The 22,733-nt window shown below is 40.4% G+C and overlaps 1 protein-coding gene across 1 annotated transcript in view; it reads right to left on the bottom strand.

Annotated features, from left to right (window-relative positions):
- LOC117504495 (sodium- and chloride-dependent GABA transporter 1-like) overlaps positions 1-22,733 on the bottom strand; it is a 63,465-nt gene that overhangs the window by 29,764 nt on the left and 10,968 nt on the right. Inside the window, exons 3-6 of the mRNA XM_034163954.1 lie at positions 20,473-20,582; positions 20,242-20,374; positions 8,414-8,548; positions 8,230-8,333 (exon numbers count right to left, since the gene is read on the bottom strand). Coding sequence (XP_034019845.1) covers positions 8,230-8,333; positions 8,414-8,548; positions 20,242-20,374; positions 20,473-20,582 — 482 coding nt within the window. The remainder of the gene's footprint in view (positions 1-8,229; positions 8,334-8,413; positions 8,549-20,241; positions 20,375-20,472; positions 20,583-22,733) is intronic.

Here is a 22,733-nt window from a genome sequence, read left to right on the forward strand (position 1 = left end):
AGTTTGGACTATCTGTGACTGAATGTTATGGTGTTATGAGGTAAAAACAGCAAGAATAGTGACAAAGGTCAGTTTTAGGTCGTACAGGGGTCAAAAGTTAAAGCTGCTCCAATTTTGGTAAAAAAAAAAACAATTATGTAAATTATTGGTTGAGTTAATAGCATTTGCAAAAGGAATAGTTTGCACTATCTGTCATGCTTAGTTATCATGTTACAGGGTAACATATGTCACATGGATCCAATGGACGTCGACCTTGTATGACCTTTACTTTGGAGACCAAACATTCAACACAGTCAAAACTATTCCATTTATTCATCCTATTAGCTCAAGCAATAATTTGCATCACTTTTTACCAAAATTGGAGCAACTTTAATTTTTGACCCCTGTACAAACTGAAACTGACATTTGTCACAATTCTTGCCGTTTTTACCTCATAACTCCAGAACATTCAGTCATAGATAGTCCAAACTATACCTTTTTGGAATTGTTATGCTCACACAAATAATGTGGTGTAGTTTTCAATATGATTAGAGCATCTTTTAATTTTGACCCCTGTGTAATTCTTCAGTTGACCCCTACCTGGCTGTCTATGGAAAATTCAGGTGGCCAATCGGTTATTTCAAAAGAGTAATGTCTAATGTGCATTTGTTCCAAATTTGCTTGTATCACCATTTGCAGGATTGTTTCAGTTATCCGATGCACTATATGTGTCCACCCTGTTGTTTCCGAATGTTTCCGAATATCCAAACAAAAGGAACAAGTCCTCCCATAATGCATTGCAAATCCGACAATCGATAGCAAACGACTTCCAACCTTCTCAGTCTTTTTCTCAGTCTTCTTCTAATCCTTTTCATTTTCATAGTGTAATAATAGTATATAGTAGTTTTGTGTATTTATGTTGTGCGTGTGCCTAGTTATCAGGCCTAGATGTAGGCACGGGTGGGCTGAGCAACTCCTGGTTGATCTTGGCAGGCAGCTGAAGTTGCTGGACACCATCACAGCTACCCCTCTTAGGCCATATATGGTCATGATGTCCGAGGCAACCAAGCAGGTGGTGTTGCTGGAGGATGGAAGGGGCACAATAGAGGAAAAGAGACATGTATGCCTCTCTGGTAGCACAGTGTCAGAGAGAGGAGTGGAAGGGTCACTGCAAACCTACTGAAGTGTGCTGCAGGGGCTTTGCAGGGCATTCTCTACACGTGGTCCTGTGACCTTTATACAACCCCTGGCAAAAATTATGGAATCACCGGCCTCGGAGGATGTTCATTCAGTTGTTTAATTTTGTAGAAAAAAAGCAGATCACAGACATGACACAAAACTAAAGTCATTTCAAATGGCAACTTTCTGGCTTTAAGAAACACTATAAGAAATCAAGAAAAAAAGATTGTGGCAGTCAGTAACTGTTACTTTTTTAGACCAAGCAGAGGAAAAAAATATGGACTCACTCAATTCTGAGGAATAAATTATGGAATCACCCTGTAAATTTTCATCCCCAAAACTAACACCTGCATCAAATCACATCTGCTTGTTAGTCTGCATCTAAAAAGGAGTGATCACACCTTGGAGAGCTGTTGCACCAAGTGGACTGACATGAATCATGGCTCCAACACGAGAGATGTCAATTGAAACAAAGGAGAGGATTATCAAACTCTTAAAAGAGGGTAAATAATCACACAATGTTGCAAAAGATGTTGGTTGTTCACAGTCAGCTGTGTCTAAACTCTGGACCAAATACAAACAACATGGGAAGGTTGTTAAAGGCAAACATACTGGTAGACCAAGGAAGACATCAAAGCGCCAAGACAGAAAACTTAAAGCAATATGTCTCAAAAATCGAAAATGCAGAACAAAACAAATGAGGAACGAATGGGAGGAAACTGGAGTCAACGTCTGTGACCGAACTGTAAGAAACCGCCTAAAGGAAATGGGATTTACATACAGAAAAGCTAAACGAAAGCCATCATTAACACCTAAACAGAAAAAAACAAGGTTACAATGGGCTAAAGAAAAGCAATCGTGGACTGTGGATGACTGGATGAAAGTCATATTCAGTGATGAATCTCGAATCTGCATTGGGCAAGGTGATGATGCTGGAACTTTTGTTTGGTGCCGTTCCAATGAGATTTATAAAGATGACTGCCTGAAGACAACATGTAAATTTCCACAGTCATTACTGATATGGGGCTGCATGTCAGGTAAAGGCACTGGGGAGATGGCTGTCATTACATCATCAATAAATGCACAAGTTTACGTTGATATTTTGGACACTTTTCTGATGTTTAAGGATGATGAAATCATAGAGCAAAAACTGTGAAAACATTCCTTGCAAAAAGACACATAGGGTCAATTTCATGACATAGGGTTAATGTCAACCAGCAGATGTGATTTGATGCAGGTGTTAGTTTTGGGGATGAAAATTTACAGGGTGATTCCATAATTTATTCCTCAGAATTGAGTGAGTCCATATTTTTTTCCTCTGCTTGGTCTAAAAAAGTAACCGTTACTGATTGTCACAATCTTTTTTTCTTGATTTCTTATAGTGTTTCTTAAAGCCAGAAAGTTGCCATTTGAAATGACTTTAGTTTTGTGTCATGTCTGTGATCTGCTTTTTTTCTACAAAATTAAACAACTGAATGAACATCCTCCGAGGCCGGTGATTCCATAATTTTTGCCAGGGGTTGTACGTATCTGTGGACTGCAGCGGTGAAGAGCCATCAAGAACATCCTGGAAGCAGCTGAAAAAGCTTCCTGTTGGTTCTGGATTAAGACGGGTGATGAGTGGTGAAGTGAGCTACCTGGAAACAAGGCAGGTCCTGATCACCCCGAGCTGCCTCGTATGGAGGAGTGTGGCTGGCGATAAGACCCGAAACACTTGATGGTCCTGGGTTCAGTGCTACACCTTTTTCACATTTTGTTATGATACAGCTTTACTCTAAAATGGATTAAATTATTTTTTTCCTCAAAATTCTACACATAATACCCTATAATGACAATGTGAAAAAAAATGGAGAATTTTGCAATTTTATTAAAAATTGCAAACAAAAAAACTCATATATACGTAAGTATTCACAACCTTTGCCATGAAGATCAAAATTAAGCTCAGGTGCATCCTGTTTCCACTGATCATCCTTGAAATGTTTCTACAGCTTAACTGGAGTCCACTTGGGGTAAATTCAGTGTTTGGACATGATTTGGAAAAACACACACCTGTCTATATATAATGTCCTTCAGTTGACAGTGTATGTCAGAGCACAAACCAAGCAGGAAGTCAAAGGAATTGTCTGGAGGCACAAATCTGGGGAAGGGTACAGGAACATTTCTGCTGCTTTGACATTCTCAATGGGCACAGTGGCCTCCAGCATTTGTAAATGAGAAGTTTGGATCCACCAGCACTCTTCCTAGAGCTGGCCACCCGTCTAACCTGAGAGATCAGGGGATAAGGCCCTTAGTCAGGGAGGTGACCAAGAACCCGATGGTCATTCTGTCAGAGTTCCAGCATTCTATGGAGAGGAGAACCTTCCAGAAGGACAACCATTGGAATAGTTATAATATTTTAGCCCATAATCTATATCCCTGTGAGTATGAATGGGTATTTTTACTTCCAGAACCACACTGTTGAGCTTGATTGCTTCAAATATTCTCCAAATGAGTTTAGCTAGCTATCATGTAGCTAGCTCAGCCAAGAGCCTGTAACGTACAATGAACAAGTAATCATCAACTCTTAAGAACTCAGCCTTAACGGAATAGTGAAAGCACTGAAAGAATATTGTGGAGATAATGTCTTGATAATGGGCTTGCCTCTACTGGTGGTTGGCTCTCACTGCGGTATTGTATCACTTCCTGTTCCGGAGCACAGCGGTGTTTTGCTGTATCTGTTAGCTGTTTAATCTGTGCAGTTAGATTGATCTAGATAACGATTTGTTTCCCAGTGTAATCTTCATGTGCCTTAACTAAAGCACTCCGTCTGCTGAATCACCTCTAAATTATTTACACATTATTCACTTTGTGTGTTTTTAGGAATCCGCTAGCTTAGCGCAGCTACTAGCCCTTAGCCGGTTTAGCATGGCGGCTTCTCCTGTCTCTCCCGCACTTTTCTGCTCTGGATGTGAAATGTTTAGTTATTCCTCGGCCTCCTTTAGCAGTAACGGTACTTGTAATAAGTGTAGCTTATTCGTAGCTTTGGAGGCCAGGCTGGGCGAATTGGAGACTCGACTCCGCACCGTGGAAAATTCTACAGCTAGCCAGGCCCCTGTAGTTGGTGCGGACCAAGGTAGCCTAGCCGCCGTTAGTTCCCTTCCAGCAGATCTCGAGCAGCCGGAAAAGCAGGCCGACTGGGTGACTGTGAGGAGGAAGCGTAGCCCTAAACAGAAGCCCCGTGTACATCGCCAACCCGTTCATATTTCTAACCATTTTTCCCCACTCAGCGACACACCCACCGAGGATCAAACTCTGGTTATTGGCGACTCTGTTTTGAGAAATGTGAAGTTAGCGACACCAGCAACCATAGTCAATTGTCTTCCGGGGGCCAGAGCAAGCGACATTGAAGGAAATTTGAAACTGCTGGCTAAGGCTAAGCGTAAATTTGGTAAGATTGTAATTCACGTCGGCAGTAATGACACCCGGTTACGCCAATCGGAGGTCACTAAAATTAACATTGAATCGGTGTGTAACTTTGCAAAAACAATGTCGGACTCTGTAGTTTTCTCTGGCCCCCTCCCCAATCAGACCGGGAGTGACATGTTTAGCCGCATGTTCTCCTTGAATTGCTGGCTGTCTGAGTGCTGTCCAAAAAATGAGGTGGGCTTCATAGATAATTGGCAAAGCTTCTGGGGAAAACCTGGTCTTGTTAGGAGAGACGGCATCCATCCCACTTTGGATGGAGCAGCTCTCATTTCTAGAAATCTGGCCAATTTTCTTAAATCCTCCAAACCGTGACTATCCAGGGTTGGGACCAGGAAGCAGAGTTGTAGTCTTACACACCTCTCTGCAGCTTCTCTCCCCCTGCCATCCCCTCATTACCCCATCCCCGTAGAGACGGTGCCTGCTCCCAGACCACCAATAACCAGCAAAAATCTATTTAAGCAAAAAAATTTAAAAAGAAAAAATAATATAGCACCTTCAACTGCACCACAGACTAAAACAGTTAAATGTGGTCTATTAAACATTAGGTCTCTCTCTTCTAAGTCCCTGTTAGCAAGTGATATAATAATTGATCAACATATTGATTTATTCTGCCTTACAGAAACCTGGTTACAGCAGGATGAATATGTTAGTTTAAATGAGTCAACACCCCCGAGTCACACTAACTGTCAGAACGCTCATAGCACGGGCCGAGGCGGAGGATTAGCAGCAATCTTCCATTCCAGCCTATTAATTAATCCAAAACCCAGACAGAGCTTTAATTCATTTGAAAGCTTGACTCTTAGTCTTGTCCATCCAAATTGGAAGTCCCAAAAACCAGTTTTATTTGTTATCTATCGTCCACCTGGTCGTTACTGTGAGTTTCTCTGTGAATTTTCAGACCTTTTGTCTGACTTAGTGCTTAGCTCAGATAAGATAATTATAGTGGGCGATTTTAACATCCACACAGATGCTGAGAATGACAGCCTCAACACTGCATTTAATCTGTTATTAGACTCTATTGGCTTTGCTCAAAATGTAAATGAGTCCACCCACCACTTTAATCATATCTTAGATCTTGTTCTGAGTTATGGTATGGAAATTGAAGACTTAACAGTATTCCCTGAAAACTCCCTTCTGTCTGATCATTTCTTAATAACATTTACATTTACTCTGATGGACTACCCAGCAGTGGGGAATAAGTTTCATTACACTAGAAGTCTTTCAGAAAGCGCTGTAACTAGGTTTAAGGATATGATTCCTTCTTTATGTTCTCCAATGCCATATACCAACACAGGGCAGAGTAGCTACCTAAACTCTGTGAGTGAGATAGAGTATCTCGTCAATAGTTTTACATCCTCATTGAAGACAACTTTGGATGCTGTAGCTCCTCTGAAAAAGAGAGCCTTAAATCAGAAGTGCCTGACTCCGTGGTATAACTCACAAACTCGCAGCTTAAAGCAGATAACCCGTAAGTAGGAGAGGAAATGGCATCTCACTAATTTAGAAGATCTTCACTTAGCCTGGAAAAAGAGTCTGTTGCTCTATAAAAAAAGCCCTCCGTAAAGCTAGGACATCTTACTACTCATCACTAATTGAAGAAAATAAGAACAACCCCAGGTTTCTTCTTCACAGACTAAGGTTAATTATGGAGTTCCACAAGGTTCTGTGCTAGGACCAATTTTATTCACTTTATACATGTTTCCCTTAGGCAGTATTATTAGACAGCATTGCTTAAATTTTCATTGTTACGCAGATGATACCCAGCTTTATCTATCCATGAAGCCAGAGGACACACACCAATGACCTAAACTGCAGGATTGTCTTACAAAGACATGGATGACCTCTAATTTCCTGCTTTTAAACTCAGATAAAACTGAAGTTATTGTACTTGGCCCCACAAATCTTAGAAACATGGTGTCTAACCAGATCCTTACTCTGGATGGCATTACCCTGACCTCTAGTAATACTGTGAGAAATCTTGGAGTCATTTTTGATCAGGATATGTCATTCAATGCGCATATTAAACAAATATGTAGGACTGCTTTTTTGCATTTGCGCAATATCTCTAAAATTAGAAAGGTCTTGTCTCAGAGTGATGCTGAAAAACTAATTCATGCATTTATTTCCTCTAGGCTGGACTATTGTAATTCATTATTATCAGGTTGTCCTAAAAGTTACCTGAAAAGCCTTCAGTTAATTCAAAATGCTGCAGCTAGAGTACTGACAGGGACTAGAAGGAGAGAGCATATCTCACCCATATTGGCCTCTCTTCATTGGCTTCCTGTTAATTCTAGAATAGAATTTAAAATTCTTCTTCTTACTTATAAGGTTTTGAATAATCAGGTCCCATCTTATCTTAGGGACCTCATAGTACCATATCACCCCAATAGAGCGCTTCGCTCTCAGACTGCAGGCTTACTTGTAGTTCCTAGGGTTTGTAAGAGTAGAATGGGAGGCAGAGCCTTCAGCTTTCAGGCTCCTCTCCTGTGGAACCAGCTCCCAATTCAGATCAGGGAGACAGACACCCTCTCTACTTTTAAGATTAGGCTTAAAACTTTCCTTTTTGCTAAAGCTTATAGTTAGGGCTGGATCAGGTGACCCTGAACCATCCCTTAGTTATGCTGCTATAGACTTAGACTGCTGGGGGGTTCCCATGATGCACTGAATGTTTCTTTCTCTTTTTGCTCTGTATACACCACTCTGCATTTAATCATTAGTGATTGATCTCTGCTCCCCTCCACAGCATGTCTTTTTCCTGGTTCTCTTCCTCAGCCCCAACCAGTCCCAGCAGAAGACTGCCCCTCCCTGAGCCTGGTTCTGCTGGAGGTTTCTTCCTGTTAAAAGGGAGTTTTTCCTTCCCACCGTCGCCAAGTGCTTGCTCACAGGGGGTCGTTTTGACCGTTGGGGGTTTTTCCGTAATTATTGTATGGCCTTGCCTTACAATATAAAGCACCTTGGGGCAACTGTTTGTTGTGATTTGGCGCTATATAAATAAAATTGATATGATTTGATTTGATAATATAAGAATCTGAGATTTGTGGTCTTCCTTACAAATGATTATTTGTTCAGAAAAATATACCATTTCTGAGCTGGTTTTTTATGCTATTCTTCCAATCCTTATGTGTACTAGTTCTTACATTTATATGAGTTTAATTATTTTAAAAAGTCTTCTGAATAACAGTTTAAAAGGTCTTTAGCAATGATTCAGCAATTTTTTTTATCTTGCAATTTAAAAAAAAAAAACTTTAATAAAACTTAAGCAGACTTTGGGTGTAAGCTAACTGTTTTTAGCTTCTCTTGCTTTGCCCGGCATCAACACAACAGATATGGATCTACATGATGATTTGGCACAACTTTGACATACTATATCCCCAGATGTTTAAGGACAATGGGATATGGGTGGTCTTAAACGGTAGAGTTTCTTATTGGGAAGCTAGCCTGCTAAGCACTTGCCCTACCTCACTACACACACTTCCATCCATTTTCTATACCACTTACTCCAATTAAGGGTCATGGGGGGCTGGAGCCTATCCCAGCAGTCATGGGGTGTGAGGCAGCTCAATTTAAATAAATTGCATGAGTGGAAATGTAAACGTATCTCCTTACTTGTAGACATCATTGTTATAAGTGTTGTAGCTTCCCAATGCAATGAGCGATCCCAGGCCTAGTCCATAAGAAAAGAAGATTTGAGTTGCTGCATCCAGCCACACCTACAAGACAGCACATACATGGTATTTAAGAGGTGTCATCATACAAATTCTGTCAAATATATGTTTTGAGAGCGAGCAACCTCCGATCTGATGAGCTTCTTGAAGTCTGGGGTAATATAGAAGAGAATTCCATCAACAGCCCCGGGAAGAGATACCCCTCGGAAAAACAGGATCAAGAGCATTAAGTAGGGATAAGTCGCAGAGAAGTACACCACCTAAAATTTAAACAAATAGATAATTGCAGTATTTGCATTTTACATGTGTGATCTCTAAAAAGGATTCCCTCAAGATCATAATTTCAAAGAACTGGAAGCAATTTTAAGTAAATAATATACGTTTTTACAATGTATAAATGTTCTGATGGCGACAGTACACGGACTCAGGGTCAGGGACCATGTGCTGGTGCCATGTTCTGCCACTTCAACCATGCCACAGAACTGCTCCAGTTCCCAGACGGCAACTATCCAGGCAGACAACCAGTCCATCCCCAACGCTTTAAAGTCTAGTTTACTCTCCTTAAGTAATTGCTTGTTTGACACAAAGTCATTCCAGCAGTAGTTAGATTAGACAGAACTTTATTGATCCCTTGGGAAGACTCTCTCAGGGAAATTGGGAAAAAAAAAACAGTTTGAAAATATAAATACACAAATACCAGACATACTATCAAGAGTCCTCTGAGGAGCCCTGCTACCAAACACATCTCACCGTCACCTTAGGTCACTGATTGGTGTCCAAGTCTCACAGCCATACAGTAACAAGAATCACCAGGATCGTAAAGACTTGGACCTTCAAAGATATTAGCATCACCAAGTCTATGTACAGTGACTTCATGATTGCATACACTCTTCCCAGTTGTCTCCCAATCCCAAAAGTAAGGACCCAGTGACACGAATGTCACTGCCAAGCTAAGGGTCCAAAAATGCCACTGATGTGGCCACGCTGGCAAATTCAAGGGCTGCCGAGGGTTAATGTGTCCTCAAGTTCAGCACTTTCACCACATACACAAAAACGTCTTATGAGTACAGGAAGTCACTGAAAGCTGGATATTAGTCTTGATCTGAGAAAATTGCAAACCCAGACAGTCCAGTTCTCCACTCAGCTTCTCACGTGATGTAATCAGGTATTCCATTGGTTCCCCCAAAGATCAAAGCTACTAAACCTTTCCACACAAAAGCAAAAAAATAATAATAAATTTGAGAACTAAAATTTTTCATGGTTTGTCGTTGCTATGACTTAACTCAGCCACATGGGGTGTACAGCCAGTACATTGTGAGTGTTGGTCCTAAGCCCGGGTGAATGAGTAGGGTTGTGTCAGGAAGGCCATCCAACCCAAGAGTACAAATCGAGTTCCAAATCGAATTCCAAAAAGAACCGCCACTGGTACAGTTGCCCAACAGGGTGCCAGTAGAAATTGGGCTAAGAGGACTAGGTGAGATGGAAACGATGGATCTGTTGTGGTGACCCCTAATGGGAGCAGCCGAAAGAAGAAGAAGTTGTTACTATGACTTGTCAACAGAGCCTTTAGTTCTGTATCTTAATAACCGAGCGTAATTGGTCATGTCTGTCAAGACCAGGAGCGTTTGGGGATTCATTTTTCCTCGCTGATCTTAGATGCCACACATTAAAATCCAATTATACTTGGCACCACTAGTGTAAACGTTTTTTTCTGCTCTCATACATTTCCTTGACGAGCTGTAACTTAAATGTCCCGTGCACCTTTGAATCACCATGCATTAGCCGCGGAACGTCAACACCTCTATTTTGCTGCACCGGAGAGATCGAAGACATACGCGGGGGGGACATCAACAGGTGCAACATTCCAGAATAATGACTCAAGAGTGCGCGTTCCCTTATCAAATGGTTCAAATGAAACAAACATTCAAATCAATGCGCCTCAGCGGAGCTAATTAACACCTCCTGTGTTCTTCTCTTCTGATGCACACTTAATGATGTGACAGTTAATCAGTAAAGAAGGAGCGCCAGTGAAAAATAAGTGCAAGTGTGTGACTCAAAAGATATGGACATCTTTAAAAAAGTACCAGTTAGAGAAAATAAATAAATAAATAGTGTCCATTATCACATGACAAGATAGATGAAAGGTAACAAATGGATGCCACAATATAAATGTATAAGTAAATATACATATGTTTGTCCCAATCGATTACAAACATTTTTCTGATCAATATATGCTTTAGTTTGTCCATATGGGCTTGTTGGTTGTTGAGATATACAAAAATAAAAAAAAAATAACAAAATAAATACATTTTTTTTAGAAATGTGTTTTTGGGCCATGTTTTCCTCGACCAAACTACTCCAAAATTTAAAATCACATCCAGATAAATACCCAAAGAATATTCCAACCACATCTGTTCAGTGTAGGCATCTTGGTTGTTGAGCTATACAAAAAAGTGTTTTGTTTTTTTTAACCATGTTTTATATATATATATATATATATATATATATATATATATATATATATATATATATATATATATATATATATATATATATATATATATATATATCTTTAACCTTTGATCAAACTATTCCAGAATCTAATCACCTCGAGATACTCATCCAAGTTATATTCCCACTATGTTTGAAGGAAATCTGTTCAGCCTTTTTTGAGTTACTTATTGCACAATGAATCCTATTCTGTGAAATTATGTTGTGCTGCTCCCATTTTGCTCATGGCCATGACAGAAAGTTTGGCATGGGATCCACATGTTGATCTGTTTTTGTTTTTTTTTCTAACACTAGTCCAGTTGTATATGAGGAATGAACCTCTGGCCGTCTTGAACCTGACATTTTCACTTTAGAGACATGCTGGTTGGATTACCGTGGTGTCACACAATAAGAACTACTCAGAAAATACAATGAATTATATATCATATTGCCATATTACCAAATTTCTGCAGTATGTTAATCTGATGAGTTCCTGATAAAAAATAATAAAAAAAAATCATGTTTGTTTAGAATTGAGCAAACTGTATAACAATAGGCTGAAACAGATTCTGCAATTTATTACATTTTCAGGCTAATTTGCAACACGTGACAGAATCTTGGGGCAAGTTGTTAGTGTGCTTGTTTCCCAAACAGAATATCCCTAGTGCAAGATAGGTGTGTGTCTTTCCAAATCATGTCCAATCAACTGACACCCTTCCTGTAACTGGATAAAAACTTTCTGACAAGGCACCCACAATCTGTGAGACTCAGCCCCCACTACTCCCCACACTCAAACTTAGCACTGGTTCCCCCGGTTCCCCTCAAGGCTGTGTTCTGAGCCCCCTACTGTATGCCCTGTACACCTATGACTGCTCTCCATCCCACCCAGCCAACCGCATTATAAAATATGCAGAAGATACCGCAGTGTTTGGACTCATCTGTGATGGGGACGAGACAGCGTACAGGGCCAAAGTGGAGGAACTGTTGCTCAGAGAATAATCTGTTCCTGAATGTTCATAAGACAGAAGAACTCATCATAGACTTCAGAAAGAAGAGATAGGACAACCCACCTCATAAATGGAGAACAGGTGGAAACTGTCACCTTCAGGTTTCTGGGCAGCCACATATCCACAGACCACACCTGGACCTCCAACATCAGGGATCTGGTTAAGAAGGGTCAGCAGTGGCTGCACTTCCTGTGTGTCCTCAGGAAGAAACCCTGGACACAAAGCTGCTGCTGACCTTCTATCATTTCTCGGTGGAGAGTGTGCTGACATACTGTCTGGGATGGTGGAGTTGCGTCAGGAAGGGCATCCGGCGTAAAACTTGTGCCAATTCAACATGCAGATCCACCTTGGATTTGCTGAGGCGACCCCAAGTGCAAACAAGGGAGCAGCCGAAGGGACTTACTTGTCTGTATATATATATATATATATATATATATATATATATATATATATATATATATATTTAAACACTTTTTGTGGTATATAAGATATCTTGTTTCTTTTTGTGGTGTACAGCAGCTCTGCAAGAGCAGCCTCACTTTTCTTGTGCCCCCATACAATGACAATAAAGACAATTCTATTCTGTCTATATCTATTATTATATTACTGTTATTATTCAGAGGTGGTGACCAAGCAATTGGTGTGCTTGTTTTCAGTGCGAAAGGTTCCGGGTTCAAACCCCACCCCTACCCATTTTCCATGCAATGTGGAGTTGTGTCAAGAAGGACATCAAGTGTAAAAATTGTGCCAACATTTCATAGCATAAAAACTTAAAGTAATTTTTTTTTTAAGTATTTACATAGTTTTACTCTGTTTTTTTACAGCATGAATCTGGCAGACAGAGGTGCCAGTTCTGTTTTGTTTTTTACAAGAACAATTGATTTTTTTTTGTTTTTTGTTTTTTTTTATAAACACAGTGCACACATTCAGACAGAGTGGAGTGATCCATCACACATATCTTACTAAGGCTGAAATTATCCGCGCGTCGGGATGCAGCCGGCGCAGTGCGGCGGCACAGGAAAAACACCTCCGTGTTGATAACCATTTGTAAAATCCAGGCGGCTTTTGATGACTTTCAGTGGAGTGAGTATCTGAGAAATTGTTTAACAGCTGGGCATGTTCCAACTTGTCCTTAAGGCTTCCAACGGAGGTGTTTTTCCTGTGGCGGAGCGTCGCGGCGGCTGCGAGCCGACGCTGCAATCCGCCCGCACGTCTTTCATTAAAAAAAATCTCCTTTAACAGTGGAATATCTGGATAAAATGCTGAAACCAACTTCTTCTGAAACTTCTCTGTTCTCTCACGATGTCCTGGATCAATAGAGCCTGAAATGTGGAGGTTTTCATCTTGAAACAGGCTGACGACGGCGCCTGAGAGCGCTGCGCGACGTCTCGTACCGTGGGAAGTCCTTAAAGCGACAGTATCACCTCAAAATCTCTCATCAGCCGTTAAAATTTTCACCGAAAACCAACTTAATTTTTCGAACCGTGTCCACTTCGATGTGTCTCACAGGTTTAGAAAAATTTTGATCAAACAAAGCGCCAGTCTCTCAGCAACTTCTCAGACAAAGGAATTCCGACGAGGGGCTGGACGACTCCTCCCACAAGGAGTGCTCACAGGCGAATGACGTCACCGACAGGCGTGGAAAAACTCACACATGCGCACGAGGGTTCAAGCATGTCTGAAGTAAAAACATATGAATGAAATCCATATAGTTTTTGAAAAAAATAAAAAGGACCTATACTTTATTGACAGACCTCGTATTCATCATCTTTTTCCACTGCTGTCTGATGGTTAAAGTTCACCATTTACATCTCAAAAACGTCTACCTGTGATAAGCTGTGCATAGTTTCAGTCATCCGTAAAAATGCATTGTGCACTATAAAGGTGTTTAATTTTTACCCAAGGCCAAAATATGGCCATCAGGTATTGCGAAGATCTGGTGTCTGTCCGTCTGTGTTCAGCATAACTCCAGTTCTATTACTGCCACAGTGTTCTAATTCACAGGGAAAATTCTTGGGACACAGACCTTGGACAAGTTCAAAGATGGCTAACTTTGACAGAGTTTAAGAGGTTAAAAAGTGACACTCTGTTTCAATCTGTTCAGTTTATTTTTTGAGTGGCGTGGGTGAAAGCCAATCAGAGTAGAGCTGCACCGTGATGTCACAGTCTGGTTGCTAGCTGCAAACTCAGTTTTATTTGTGTGTAAATATATCCTCTTTGTCATATATTATGTAAAAGCAAGTGAGAAATAACTTCTAAAAATACCTCTGAAGTGATTTAAAAGATATTCAGCAGAGTCCGCTAACTCAAAGCTAACTTCCATTCTTTTCAAAAGTTCATGTTCACATATTATGTAAAAATTAGTGAGAAATAAACACTTCTGAAATTGAAAATGCTGCTTTTAGAACCTAATAATACCTCTGAAGTGATTTAAAAGATATTTAGCAGACTCTTCTAAATCAAAGCTAACTTCCATGCTTTCAAAAGCTCATGTTCACATATTATGTCAAAGCTAGCGAGAAATAAAACACATCTAAAACTGAAAATGCTGTTTTTAGAATCCAATAATACCTCTGAAGTGATTTAAAAGACATTTAGCAGACTCCGCTAACTTAAAGCTAACTTCCATTCTCTCAAAAGCTCATGTTCACATATTATGTCAAAGCTAGCGAGAAATAAAACACATCTAAAACTGAAAATGCATTTAGCAGACTCCGCTAACTCAAAGCTAACTTCCAGTCTTTTCAAAAGCTCATGTTCACATATTATGTAAAAACTAGTGAGAAATAAACACTTCTGAAACTGAATACACTGTTTTTGGAACCTAATAATTACTTAAACAACTGCGAATTATAAAGAACACAATGCTCATACGGCCAAGGGTAATTTAGCATTGCGTTATATTTATTTTTTTAAATTCGTCATCATGGGATGTTGAATTTGCATTTATCCCATTAAAGCAACTCATCAATGAAAGGTTTAAACCTACAGTTTGTTGGATTTAGTGTCATCTAGTGGTGAAGTTGCAGATTGCATTATACAAATGGAGTTAAATGGAGTTATGGAGTTAAATTTGTATGGAGTATGGAGTTAAATTTGTCTCATTAATACCTGCAATTGCACATAGGGTGATCTACAAATATTCCTTGATTTGCACACATCTTTTGTGATCAGCAAACACATTTCTGATTTGTAACTTGTGTGTTGGTTTTTCCACAAATAAATGCATATTTGTAAAAAAAATTTTCATTTGTTTAAAAAAAAAAGGCATTTGCAAAACCGAAAATTCTGTTTGTGAAGTGTGAGTCAGCATCTGCAGAGCAGCAATCACACGCATTCATTGCATTGTTCAGTTACGTAATTTTGAGATATTCTCAGCACAAAACTGCGCACAGATCCACAAAGAGATAGCTCGCGATTCACACAATGCAACACTGTCATCCAGTAGATGCACTGATGTGGCAACACATTGGACTTGTTCAACATGTTAGAGACTGTGGGTGCATGAGACCATCAGGTCGAGGGAACAGCTCAGGGAATTTAGACTTGTGAAGGTTTAATGACGACCGATCCATAAGCATAAAGTTAATAGCATTTTAAAAAGGAATAGTTTGCACCATCTGTCATGCTTAGTTATCATGTTCCGGGGTAATATGTGTCACATGTCATAGAATCCAATGTACGTCGACCTTGTTTGACCTTTACTTTGGAGACCAAACATTCAACATAGTCAAAACTATTCCATTTATTAATCCTTTTATTTCAACCAATAATTTGCATCACTTTTTACCAAAATTAAAGCAACTTTAACTTTTGACCCCTGTACAAATTCAGATTGGTCTTTGTCACTATTTTTGCTGTTTTTACCCCATAACTCCAGAACATTCAGTCACAAATAATCCAAACTATACCTTTTTAGAATTGTTATGATCAGACAAATAACGTGGTGTAATTTTCAACATGATTGGATCATTTTTCAATTTTGACCCCTGTGTAATTCTTTATTGACCCCTATAGCTCATTAGAGGTCAGCTCCAGGATGGCTCCATATCTGAAAATAAACATTAGCTAATTTAGAATATGTCTGCAGGAGCTGATTAGGGGAACAAGACACAGGTGTGGAGGAACAATCTGTAAGGGGGTGTGGCAAGCAAAAGAGAGAAGACACACCCATACCAAACCCTGAACACCAGACAAGAGAGTGCAGTGACACAAAGATTTGTTATAAGGACTAGATGTTGTAATCCCTGATGTTTGCACCGCTTTTACTTCAGGACTTCTTGGTGAAAGGCTGCCATCAGGCTTTCCCAGTGGGACACATCATCAGTTGTGTGCCTCAGCGTCACAGGGTGTTTCGGCCATTTATCACAAGACACCCTCTGCTTAGGCAGGCCCACCACAGGTTGATCAAGCCCAGGTTACATGTTTGCCCTAGCAGCCCAGGTGGGGTCACTCCTTTTCAGCCATAGCCAATGACTCGTTCTCTCTGCAGTGTTCGCCAGCTCCTTGATGGCTTGTCTGTGCTTCTGGCCCCTGATTCCGACCTCCCTAAGGAGCTTTACAGTTGTTCTGGCTACGAAGCCTCTACACCCCACCTCCACCGGGCGCACCCTTATTTTCCATCCTCTGTCCTCTGCCTCGGCTGCTAAGTTGGAGTAACGCAGCTTCTTACGCTCGTACGCTTCTTCGAAAGTGTCCTCCCATGGAACCGTAAGTTCCATGATGTAGGCGAGCCGGCAGGCATTAGACCAGAGGACAAGATCTGGTCACAAAGTGGTTGTTGCGATCTCCAGGGGGAAAATGAGCTTCTGATCTAGATCAACTCGCATGTGCCAGTCCCTGGCTGCACTCATTGGGGTCAGATCGGGGTTTGAGAGGCTAACTCTTGGTTTGTCCCCCTCCCGGACAAACGATAGAGGTTGTCGGCTCAAAAAACAAAGTGAACAGGACCCAACTAAAAGATGAACCTGAAGCCACAGTGATCTGCATAAAATACCAAAACCAACAGTGAACAAAATCTAGACCTAATAAGACCTAATAAGTAAGAAATAAAATAAAGACCCAACACCAAAGAATTAAACCAGGAAACAAATGCAAGAACTGAAAAGGGATCAACAAGAAAATAAATGTTAAGACAAAATTTCAACAGAACTCACATGTGAAAAAAGTAATAATAAACAGAAAATTCAACATAAGACAAACAAAAAGCAAACAGGAGATAAAAACTAATGATAATACAATGGCAGGAATGAAACTAGACATGACTAAAGTATGACGAACAGGAAATAACTGATAACTGAAAATAAAACTATTGACTAAAGTATTACCAAAGAAAAGAGATAAACAGAACCAAACTATGATGAGACTTTAAAAAATTACTAAAATATCATGGCCAGATAAAAATAATAAGGTATAAAACATGGCTGGGCCAGACTGGGGCCAAAACACGACACTTCTTCTCAAAAAGAAAAAAGAAAAAGAAAAAGAGTGCTAAAGCTTTTTCCTGATGCAAATCCATAATGGCGATTGTCTGGGATCTTCAACTGGGCCCTCGAAAAGTCAGATAGTGACATAAAAATCTTCACCTTCTCTGCGTGCTATTGACGCGTCCAGCGTATTGAACGCATTCAACGCGTAGCCACATCAATGCACTGCCACCTACTGGATCACAGTGCTGCTTTGTGTGAACAACACATAAGTTACAAATCAGAAATTTAACTCCACATCACTGTCCCTGCTAATAATTTTATTTCTCTTCACATTTTCACTTGTGGGAAGCCTCCAGGAGGGGGCATCCAGGAGGGGGCCTGCTCCCATGCATCTATTGAGGGCTCAACCAGAGCTGATGAAAACATTGTTCAAGGTAAAAGGTTTGAAGGTCATACCCTGAATGCTCTTGCATCTAAATCTTTGCTTTGTGAGACATCCATCGAATTCTGTCAGTCAGTTGCTCTGTCGCACTCACACACAGTGTGCATGTTTGTCACGCTACTAGCGTGCAGCACACTGACTATATTCAACATAGAAACAAGCTTTATTTTAGATTTATTTTATTTGGCTGAATCCTCGAGAATTAAATGAACTCAGTGCCATAAACTTATGTTAAATCATAAGGGGAAGTTTCATTTCACAACTTCTAAATTTCGCTGTACTGTTTATTCTCTGTTTCTAAGGAAAAAAAAGATCTGCCCTCCGTCATCACTTTTTCTGATGTCAAGGATGATAAACTAATATTTTATTTATGGGGCCTAAATTGCCGGACTGCAGAGCCAAAGTATACACGGGTACTGTGCCGAATGGAGTCAGAGACCCAGAGCCTCATTTATCAAACGTTCATACACAGATTTGTGTTTAAACCGTGCATACAAACACTTCAACACAAATTAGAGAATTTTCAACTTGTACTTAAATTTAAGAATGTGTGTAAATATATGTACAGCACCTAGCGGAAGAAGAGTAAATCTGCAACTATAAACCATTGTTTCCATTAAAATATATTCTTTATTTCCTCAAATTAAAAAGTACACAATTAGTATTTACAGTTAGAAACAGAGGTGGAGCCTCACTGGTGTCAAAACCTACAAAAGACTCTTATGTGAATTATACTCCAGCTTTTGTCTTTGACATCGTAACACAAAATATATTAAAACGTTTACTTTTACCATAAAAAAACACTCAAATTTTTTCTTGTTACAAATAAAACAGCTATACTTCTGCAATTTTATATTAAACATGGGTCCACATTTTTTTCACTGATCAAATTTAATTAGAAAAGATTACAGGATCACTAATGATAAATAATTGTCTACATATTCTGTTAATTGGAAGGTCTGTGCTAGTTGTTGTGGTGAGCATGTTTAAGTTTCTTAAAGCTTGTTAAAATTATGTCCTTAAGTGGTTTTGTTGTCTAAATTAAGAAACAATATATGACACTATAACTGAATGTTTTTCATCCATGGGCTGCAAAAGGATTCATGGACAGTTGGTTGTCATCTAGTGGCGCATACAAAAGTTGACTTTGCTTGCTCTCTTTGCTGTTATTCCGGTGAGGAACACAAGCAACCGGATGTTTTGTTACTACGTATGGTTAATTAAGGGTGTTTCTGGATGCAAATGATCATCAACGCGCACGAGTATGAGCTTTAAAACATGTGGGATTTATCAACAGCTCACATTTGATGTGCGCATCAACAGCGTGCATCTGTTTGTTACACACAGATTTTTGTTTGTACTTTCACTAAATTTTGTTCAAATTACAGAATTTAAAAACCTTTTCTACACACTGTTTGATAAATGAGGGCTCTGAACGTCTACCCCATGAATTCTGGTGTTCCCCAAGGATATGTTCTGGGTCCTACTCTATTCAGTGTAGACATGGACTGGGTGATGGGCTGGGTTGTAGAAACCTGTAGGTTAGGTGCCTTAGTCCATGATTTCGTGGACATTGTTGTAATATTCACAGAATCAATTAATGTATTTAGGCAGTGATGCTCTTGCCTTTGGGACCTCAGCCTATAAGGTCATGAGATGACTGGGAACAGTTTGGGGATTACATAAAGTTGCTTGACTTTGAAGGAAAGCAAAGGTCTAGGTCTTTAGGGTCATGGTCTTTTCAGGCTTACTGTATGGTTGTGAGACCTGGAAGCGAGCCAGCGACTTAAAACGACGACTTTGCATCAGATGAGCATTTGCTTTGGGAAAATCCGATAAGGTGCACAATTTATATAAGCTATGACACAATGGCCAAATGGGACACTTCCATGCAGGGGCTCAGTGCTGAGGACCCCAGCACATGGAAAAGACCAATGGGGCACCCCCATATCATACAGGAAAAGTTGATGGACCAGTGCTGCTTGGGTAGTTGCCAATCAGGACCCAGTGGTATTGACCTGAACTGTGGAACTAATTGAACCCAGCGAATGCCCAAAGTTGAATGAACTCAAAAGACCTTTGAGATTGGCCCACTTAACTTCTTCAATTTTCTCAACTTACTTTCTTCTTTACAGTGAAGACACTGAGGATGGCTTACAGATAAAATGCTCATTGAAAAGTTGCCCAGTGATGTTTTGAGCATAAAGTGTCAGTCTTTAACATTAAAATGTGATAACTAACTAAAATATTTTGTAGCCTCGGGCACACTCAGCGAGGGCTTTAGCTTTATATCTAAATAGAAAATCTAAGTGGTGTTTTTATTATCTTCCTGAATTATTACTGCAAATTTCACTTTTTACATTGCACCATTTTCACGGTGAAATCGTTTCTCACTCCTTGGCTATGGTTTGACTACAATAAAATCGAGTCCAAAAAAACAACATTAGTTCTGCCTCCCAAGCAGCATGACATCTCAAAATGTTTGCATGAGAAAAACTTTCAGATGCAATAAGTAGAAAAAAGGAGCACGGATAAAGGAGACTAATGGAGCAGAAGGAGACTGAGACTTCAAAGAACTATCTGACCTTCCCCGTCCATTCTACTCCTTTCCAAATCGAGAAGTAGACCAGCACCCAGGCAATTGCCAAAGTCCCCACTAAAGGCCACCGAAGCTTCCCAGGTTCCTCCAGACCACTGGACAATTGATGCATGTTACGCCTAAAACACAACCAAACACAAAACGTTCAGATAAGACAAAGAAAAGCAACGTCATCTACGTGGTGGTGCAGAATGTTGTCTACATCTTACAGACTTACTCCCAGAATTCGGTGACAGCACTGGTCAGGTTGGACATGTCTGTCAGAGTGTAGTTGGAGAAACATTTGTCAGTGTTCCAGGGGTTGTCACAGCTTTGCCACGGCAGCTTCTGTGTGCACAAATAGACGTGTGAACATCATAGGCATATACTCGAAGATGTAAGTTTACATAGACTTTGGCTCACTTTACGTCAAAATTACTTCACGGATTCTCACCAAATTTTCACCACGGATAGATATTAGAACATGGAAGACTCCATTAAATTTTAGAGGTGATCCGGGTCCGGATTGGCAGACATCAGAAATCTCTGATTGCTCTTGTTTTTATAATAATAATAATAATAATTATTATTATTATTATTATTATTATTATTATTATGGGTGGTCTGATGGTGAGCACTGTTGCCTCACAGTGACCTGGTCCTTTCCATGTGGAATTTGCTGGTTCTCCCCATGTTTTTGTAGGTTCCCTGTAGGACAGACCTTGCTAGATGAAATCGTATTCCCTTTTTAAGTTTGACAACTCCAACAATCAAAATCAATGTCCTGCCAAGGTTTTTGGATGTTTTCAAAACTCTCCCAGTTACAGTCCCTCAAGGCCATTTCACAGATAAAGATTCATATGAAAAGACCAAGAGTACTATATAAAACATTACAGCTATCAAACAAATGTGGAGGTTGGAATTTATGTCCTTGAAAATACTTTTTCTGCACACATCAGAGCTTTATTGTGTTGGTGTAACCCATCTGATGATGCATGGTGGATGTCACTAAATGCAAAATGATACCTGATATTCATGTGGAGAATGTGCTGCCAAACAGAAACCTGCATGAATACATATACAGAGTGGAAACCTGTGGGTGAAATCAACAATGAGGGCAATAATAAAAACATCAGTTGGAGGAAGATATTAAAATATTGATTTGGTGCACACATGATACAGACTTCACATCAAATATGAAGGCACTTTATGAAAATGGACATTCCGAGGTGTCATCTGGTGGTGTTGGACTGAAACATAACGTCCCAGAGGTATTCTACTGGATTTAGGTAATGCGCAGTGAGGCGGCCAGTCAACAGTATCAATTCCTTCATCATCCAGGAACTGCCTGTCTCACCGTATGAAGCATTGTAGTGCACCAGGAGGAACCCAGGACCCACTGCCCCAGTGTAGGGTCTGACAATAGGTCCAATGATTTCATCCCAATACCTAATAGCAGTCAGGGTGTTGTTGTCTAGCCTGTAGAGGTCTGTGCATCCTACCAGGGATATGTCTCCCCAAACCATCGCTGACCCACCACCAGACCGGTCATGCTGAATAAAGTTGCAACATAATGTTCCCCATGGGGTCTCAAGACACTTTCACATCTGTCACATGTGGTCAGGTTGAACCTACTCTCATCTGTCCAAAGCACAGAGTACCAGTGGTGGACCTGCAAATTCTGGTGACCACAGGACCCACTGCAGGACGTTGGCCCCTCAGGACACCCTCATGAAGTCAGAGACATTCACACCAGTGACCTGCTGGAGGTCATTTTATAGGAATCTGCCAATGTTCATCCTGTTCCTCCTTGCACAAAGGAGCAGGTACTGGTCCTGCTGAAGGACCTTCTACAACCCTGTCCAGCTGTCCTGTCTCCTGGAATCTCCTCCATGCTCTTGAGACTGTGCTGCAAACCTTCTGGCAATGGTACATATTGATGTGCCATCCTGGAGGAGTTGGACCAGGATACCAGTAGTGACACTGACTGATGCAAAACTAGTGAAGAAACAGTCAGAAATGATGAGGGGGATAAAAGTCAGTGACCTCCACCTGTTTCTCCATTCCTGTTTTGGAAGTCATTGCCCCTCTAGGTCATGTGTTTTTAATTCCATTAACACCAAAGCAGCTGAAACTGATTAACAACCCCATCTGCTACTTAACTGACCAGATCAATATCCCGCAAGATGAACTGACTTGATGCTATATTTTTGAGCAGTTTATATACAAAATCCAACCCTTCGTCCATATCGAGACATCTAAGTAACAGATCAAGTAGGGAATCGCCTGTTGGGGTGAAATACGGTGGGGACATTGTGTGCCCTGTGGCCCCTATGGTAACCACGAAGAGCCAAGATGAAGCCTGAATACGAGATGACTAAAAGTGTTTCAATTCCTTCATGCCAGCAGTCAGTTTTCTCTTCCAGAAGCGCCGAGAGTACAGTGTCTGAAAAGTATTCAAATTTCTCACACTAGGCTTCTTTGATGGAGAAGGTCATG

This window comes from Thalassophryne amazonica, chromosome 22 (assembly GCF_902500255.1).
Source record: "Thalassophryne amazonica chromosome 22, fThaAma1.1, whole genome shotgun sequence".
In the NCBI taxonomy this organism is placed as follows: Eukaryota; Metazoa; Chordata; class Actinopteri; order Batrachoidiformes; family Batrachoididae; genus Thalassophryne; species Thalassophryne amazonica.